The sequence below is a fragment of the Oncorhynchus mykiss genome, chromosome 11 (assembly GCF_057628025.1).
Source record: "Oncorhynchus mykiss isolate SJ-2025 chromosome 11, ASM5762802v1, whole genome shotgun sequence".
Taxonomy (NCBI): domain Eukaryota; kingdom Metazoa; phylum Chordata; class Actinopteri; order Salmoniformes; family Salmonidae; genus Oncorhynchus; species Oncorhynchus mykiss.
In genome coordinates this window covers 16,555,345-16,562,460 of record NC_143032.1, presented here as the reverse complement: position 1 = coordinate 16,562,460, position 7,116 = coordinate 16,555,345, and the positions used below count along the sequence as shown (strand labels likewise).

The 7,116-nt window shown below is 42.1% G+C and overlaps 1 protein-coding gene across 1 annotated transcript; it reads left to right on the top strand.

The window, feature by feature from the left end:
- Positions 1–17: 17 nt before the first annotated feature.
- Positions 18–3,065, top strand: LOC110535378 (diamine acetyltransferase 1). Its single transcript, XM_021620352.3, has 6 exons — positions 18–90; positions 573–624; positions 721–807; positions 1,834–1,935; positions 2,059–2,099; positions 2,467–3,065. The coding sequence occupies exons 1-6, from the start codon at positions 25–27 to the stop codon at positions 2,641–2,643; spliced, it is 525 nt and encodes a 174-aa protein (XP_021476027.1). The 5' UTR covers positions 18–24; the 3' UTR covers positions 2,644–3,065.
- Positions 3,066–7,116: the final 4,051 nt, after the last annotated feature.

The window sequence follows — 7,116 nt, the reverse complement described above, 5'->3', positions numbered from 1 at the left end:
AGGGAAAAAGAGTAAAAGAAGAAAATGGACCGTTTTAAATTGCGGAAAGCGGAACCCAAAGATGTGCCTGACATACTGCGACTCATAAAGGTAGGCCGTAAACAAAAACAACATTTGACGAGGAGAATAAGTAAATGCACTGTCTAACTACTGTTTTGCGTAGATTCACTACGCTGTTGGTTTGCGAAAGTTGTTGGAAAATATACTGAAGTATGTTTAGCCTACACTACACACCCATTTGGCCCTCGCCCTGAACGTGAGACCATTTGTTGTTGTTTTGTTTTTTTGTATCCCTGCTTAAGCCTAGACGAAATCGTTTTATTTGACTTCATTCAAAGAAACTCTAAACTTGTGTCTGAAGGTGACATAAATACCGACGATTTCCTCTGGATATCCTTCGGTATCACAGTTGGCTCTGTAGTTTAATTGTTTACGTTGGCAAGGAGCCTTGTTTCCTCCGTTTGAGGTGTTGTTCTGTCCGTTGACGGTCACTTATCTCAGTCAGTGATATACTTTCCCCATTTGACTTGCTCTTGGTTTTGAATCTGACAATAGTTTCCACTTCTGTTTAGGAACTGGCTAAATATGAAGACATGGAAGATCAAGTGATACTGACTGAGAAAGGTGAGTCTGAATGAAACTAAAACCAGTATGTCCTGCTTACCGTGTGATTGACTGCACACAGAGCTTAAATTGCATTTATAACGTTTGTAATAACAGATCTGCTCGAGGACGGATTTGGGGACCACCCATTTTACCACTGCCTGGTGGCGGAAGACCCCAGTGAGCAGAGCAACAACAACAATGGTAAGAGATTGTGAATCTCCAATCCCTCCAACATTGCCTCTCAATGCATGTAGTTACTTTCCCTATGCCAAACATAGATCAAACCTGTAAGCCCAGTTTGTGCTGTATACAGACGTATGTCTGTCTTCAGTTATATTGTCAGTGTACACAATAACATGATATTTGATGTCTGGGAGGAGCCCAATGCTTTACTTACACTTTCTGTAAAGAGAAGTATGTAGGTTTGAAACATTGTAGCTGTACACGTCTGTCTCTCTCAGCGAGAGGCTGATGGGTACACATTGTCTTACTTCCTCTTATGGTCTGTGTGTGGGTGTCAGACACATTTGTGTGATAAACTGCATGCGTTCAATTCTCCCAACACAACCCCAACTGCAGTGGTGGTAAAAGTACTGTATTGTGAAAGTCACCCAGTAAAATAGTACTTAAGTAAAAGCAAACCAGACTGCACTATTTTTTTTAAATATTTTTTACATTTACGGATAGCCAGGGGCTTTCGCCAACACTCAATTTACAAATGAAGCGTGAGTGTTTGGTGAGTCCGCCAGATCAGAGGCAGTGGGGATGACCTGGGATGTTTGACCATTTTCCCTGTCCTGCTAAGCATTCAAAATGTAACAAGTACTTTTGGGTGTCAGGGAAAATGGAGTAAAAAGTACCTTATTTTCTTTAGGAATGTAGTGAAGTAAAATTTGAATGGAAAATATAAATAGTAAAGTACAGATACCCCCAAATACTAAAGTAGTACTTTAAAATATTTTTACTTAAGTACTTTACACCACTGCCCAACTGACACAGTTTACACAGTCCTCTGGCCTCACTAAAACCAGACTGAGTTTAGAGCTGAAGGTTGAAGTTATCCTTAATCACAGATCTGTGATCCACAATCCCACATCCTAGCTGCTCATAGCCATTTAGGGCAGAATGCTGAACTGGCTGTCATTCAGTGTTTTGGGGGTAACTCTGGTACAAGCTTTGTTGTACTACGTCAGGCTTGTATTTATGTGATTACTTATTTTTGTCTAGGTCCTGTGGTAATTGGCTTTGCCATGTACTACTTCACCTATGACCCCTGGATCGGCAAGCTGCTTTACCTGGAAGATTTCTTTGTCATGAAAGAGTACAGGGGTAAGCACAAACACTTCCTCTCCTTCTGTCTTTCTTCCTCACTGACCTTACCAATAACCATAAACTCTCATCGTCTGTCCATTTTTACTGCTTTCCCATTGTCTTCTCTTCTTTTTCCACCAGGGTTTGGCATCGGCTCAGAGATCCTCAAGCTCCTCAGTCATGTGAGTAACTTAGGAGTTATTACACAGTACAAACATAGTACCAACTAGATGGTAGATGTCACAGTTTTTACATGGCTCTGGTCAGAATCCTATTGTAGAAGTAGATCAATGACTCAAACAGAATTCCATACTTTCTATAAAGCCCATTTCAGTGAGTTATGATTCTTTGTACAAATAGCTGATTCCACTCCTGTTCTGTTTATTGCTGTTGAAATAATCAATGAATATGTATTGGGGAAAAATAAATGGTGTTGGCAGGGAAAGCTTATTTTTAGATTTGGATGGCTTTGTGTGAGGGGGGGGCGGGGAAAGCTCACAATCACTGTCCGGTACGCTGACGCCTGCTCTCTTCCCCTCTCCCCCTCAGACGGCGGTCAAGTCTCGCTGCAGCAGCATGCACTTCATCGTCGCCGAGGGCAACCAGGCGTCGATAGAGTTCTACAAGCGTCGCGGCGCCGCCGACCTCTCTCTGGAGGAGGGATGGAGACTCTTCAAGATCGACAAGAGCTCCCTCCTCAAGATGTCATCCGGCCCCGAAGAGTGAGCTGGCCCAGAGACACAGAGAAAGATGGGGATTGGAATGAGAGACTTGGGGTCGATTTCAATTCAGTTAATTATTTGCCTGTCTCTCACTTCAGCAGTGGGGTGTGTGACTACTGACAAAAGATTATTATTATTAGTAAAAAGGGGCATTAAACATTACTAATCACTTAATTTAGGGTTCATTAATACTTTTGTTGTAATAGATATATTATTTTATCTAAAGCCATTTTAGTAGTTGATGTAGTTTTTAGTTTATTCTGCCAATCAACAAACCTTAAAGCCTTTTGTGTAGGAATCCTATCTAGAACCTGAAAGGGTGTAGCGTGCTCCTTTTCCTTATAGACCAATCTAGGTAACTCATTCTAAAATAGTGATTTGTAGTTTTAATGTGTTTATTTTTCTGCAATTAAACGGTTCAGAGCATATTTGTGTGGTGACTGACTTTTCTAGATCAAGGAAGCCCGGGGGCTTTACAATGAAATCCCAGAATGGTGATGTCATCAGCCTTTTCCTCTCACCCCCTCTGTCATACTTTCTCTTCCTCTGTGAAAGGGGAATGTGTGGTCTGTTACCAGTCTATGGAGAGCAGAGGAGTGAAACACGCGCAGGCACACAAACGTTCTAGTCAGATCTTGCAGAAACCAGGGGCGTAGAAATGCATATCAATGTGATGGTTTGTTTTTCACTGACTGAACATTCACTACAGCATTGCCTGATCAACAAACACTTTCACAACCAAACAGTAGTGGCCCAGTTTACAGTATACAAACACTGCATCCCCACCCTTTTCCCAGACCGATCCTCTTTACTGTCAACATAGTGGGCCTTTCTCAGGGTTTTCCCCAACACTCAAACTAAACCCAGAGAAAAGGCCTAACGCTCTAATTATGACGTTTCACAGCTCTCCTGTCTATTTGGCTTTTGCCAAATGTGTGTGTTTGAGGACAGCAGTTTCAAGTTCAGTAACCCAACTAAAGGAGTGCTATTAGTCTTCCGTTGTCTTTAGTGGACAGTTGTACTTTACCCTAAACCCTCATATGGACTCTGAAAGCTGGCAGGAAATAGGGCAGGACGGTGCTTAATTGACTTCGTTAACGTTGATCCACGTACAGCACAGACAATTGTAACAGGTGCGTGTTGGTGGCAGGGAAGTCAGGCGCAGGAGAATGAACTTGGTTTAAACGGAGGTTAAGTGCTTACAAAAACTCAAACCAAAATATACACAAATGGGTACAAAACCTGTCGTGCACCAATACATGACTAGCACAAACACAATCTCTGACAAGTGGAAACACACATGGGATTGGAACCAGGTGTGAAGGAAGACAAAACCAATGGAAAATGAATTGGTGACGTCGACCGCCAAACACCGCCCGAACAAGGAGAGGGACAGACTTCGGCGGAAATCGTGACATCTGAGAGAACGAGGGGGAAGGATAGGGGGAAAGAGACAGCATCCTTCATCTTAAAGGCAATATAATATTTTCATAGACTCCAGTGAGCCTAGCTGACCTTTGAACCTGCCCGTTTACTGATTGAAACCTCGGTCTCAGCCAACGGTTAATCTCTTTAAAGACATCAGGGATATTAAAACAACCCTTTCTAAACTAACACAATGTTGGATCACTTGGTTGCACAAATACAGGCATTGTCACACCTCCCACGGCCTCAAGGTCGAGTGTCAAGTCACACCAACAGACACTCCCACCCCCAATATACCTAACCTACTAACTTGCTCACCCTCACTGCAGAGGGAAGCTGGAGTCTACTTCAAAACAACTGCAGTGATCATTTGGTAAGGGTTACAGCAGATTCAGTTTGTACAGTAGAGTGTTAGCCTGGTCCCATTAGTAAGGGTTGGTAGAGGAGTTGGCTAAAGCACATCAAGATGTGGGGCCAGGCTGGAGTTGCAGATGAACAGCTCCCTCTCTTTATGTAAGTTTTACAGGGTGGGAACAGTCCCTGTTTGAACAACTAATTCCACACATAAAAAAAGCCTTCAGACATGACCAGAATATCCCATATAGAGTATGAACAGACTACCCTTTCAGTGAGAATTTAAGTTTATTAACAATAAGATATGAGATTAATTTATTAGGACCATTTCTCTGTTCCTAGAAAGTAGATTTCTGGGGTGGACAATCAATACAAAATCAATCTGAAACACAAAATACTTTAAAAAATATATATATACACACAATGCTCAAATAAATCTTCAACGTTTGAAATAATGTTGGTACTGTGCACTCTGCAGTGGATCCAAAACAAAATACTATGAGCATTAAGATTTGGCTAGACAAACATTCAATTGAGGTCAGAGGACAGCTGACAGGAGTCGAGGGTGTCCGTTGGCATGGTTAGTTGGGATGGTAACAGAGCAGGAGGAAATGGGATGTATCATGTTACAGGAGAGACAGGTGTATGTGTGTGTGTGCCTGTGTTTGTAGTCCACGGAGGCGCTGTGTATATAGGGGTGTTGAATGTGTATTCTATCCACAGGTACAGACCTACATGGTTGATTTCACCTCTAGTAATCCAGGTCATGTCATTGAAAACAAATGGCCTTTACAACAACAACCTGGTTATCAATTGGTTGTTCAAACCACCCAAAACCAATTTAGGCATAGATGATGGTAATAACAGTTACAGCAGGCTCTCAGCACCGGTGGGTGTGATGACATCCTCAAAGTATATGAACATCTAGTTCCAAAATTCAAATAAGGGAGAGTGGGTTAAGTTGAGCCACTCATACATAAAATTAATAATTTGACCAGATATTTAGGAAGAGGTTATCATTTCATGGAGTCTGAAGGAAGAAATCACATGGAAAAAGTGGACCACAAGTGAGGTCCAAAAAAAGTCAAATTAATATATTGTGTTAGAGCAGGGGTATTCAACTCTTACCCTACAAGGTCTGGAGCCTGCTGGTTTCCTGTTCTACCTGATAATTAATTGCACCCACCTGGGGTCCCAAATCTAAATCAGCCCCTGATTAGAGGGGAACAATGAAAAAAAAATGCAGTGGAACTGGCTTCAAAGTGTTAAAAAAAAGTACAAAGTGTTGCTTCAAATGCCTGTGTGCTTCAAATGCCTGTGTGCTTCAAATGCCTGTGTGCTTCAAATTATTAAAAGACAAAAGCGATTGTGATTGTGTTGAACTGTGTTTGGGAAATAAAGATAGACATGGTTTTAAAAAGGTAGTGGTAATATTTCATCCAAGATACCACTTTTTTTGGACAACTATGTTGTCAAACTAAAGTTTAAATGAATCAGATTATTTCCAGGGATACACAACATCCTGAAATGTATGCAGATATCTTTGTTAGAAAGAATACTAGAATATTAAAACAATTAACCAGCACTTGCACTTGACCCCCCCCCCCCCCCCCCCTACTCTCAACTAGTAATGCTCTTGTCCTCGGTCTTCTCAACTTACCTGAGGGGAAACAGGAAGCAGTAATGCACATCATTATTACTGACACATTTCACCTGAATCTCAAACATCTTTCCTCGATTCCTTGTCATGATGATGACTTACCTTGCCCTTGCCAAATGGCAGGTCCTTCCAGAGCGTCTTCCCAGCATCCCGACCCTGCTGACTCCAGCTATACATAGAATACCAGTTCACCTGAGATAAGAGATCCACCACACACGCACAAATTTTGACTTAGGCACAACGGAAATGTGCAATAGAAAAAGGCCAACAGTGTGTGTGTACATGGGGCAGAGGGGTTCCTACTATGAGGTCTGACCTCAACCAATCAAACAAACCATCTGACAGATCTAATGCCCATAAACACATCTACTGTCCCAAAATGGATCATTAAACACCCAATACACACTAAATCACTAATTAAGTGTCTTCGTAGCTGTCTACATATCACCACAGACCAAGGCTGGCACTAAAACCGCACTCAATGAGCTGCATTCCTCCATAAACAAACAGGAAAACACTCATCCAGAGGCAGTGCTCCTAGTGGCCGGGGACTTTAATGCAGGGAAACTTTAATCAGTTTTACCAAATTTCTATCACCATGATACATGTGCAACCAGAGGGAAAAATTATTGACCACCTTTACTCTACGCACAGAGAAGCTCTACCTCGTCCTCCCTTTAGCAAATCTGACCATAATTCTATCCTCCTGATTCCTGCTTACAAGCACAAATTAAAGCAGGAAGCACCAGTCACTCGGTCTATAAAAAAGTGGTCAGATGAAGCAGATGCTAAACTACAGGACTGTTTTTCTATCACAGACTGGAACATGTTCTGGGATTCTTCCGATGGAATTGAGGAGTACACCACATCAGTCACTGGCTTCATCAACAAGTGAATCGAGGACGTCGTCCCGACAGTGACTGTACATACATATCCCAACGAAAAATACGTAGGTACAAAATGGTCAAAGACTCCAGCCACCCTAGTCATAGACTGTTCTCTCTGCTACCACACGGCAAGCGGTACCAGAGCACCAAG

Bases quoted from the DNA above. Each gene is read 5' to 3' on its own strand.
- LOC110535378 (XM_021620352.3), top strand. From the start codon at position 25: ATGGACCGTTTTAAATTGCGGAAAGCGGAACCCAAAGATGTGCCTGAC. The intron at 91-572 runs GTAGGCCGTAAA...ACTTCTGTTTAG, and splicing joins ACATACTGCGACTCATAAAG to GAACTGGCTAAATATGAAGA. The intron at 625-720 runs GTGAGTCTGAAT...TTGTAATAACAG, and splicing joins AGTGATACTGACTGAGAAAG to ATCTGCTCGAGGACGGATTT.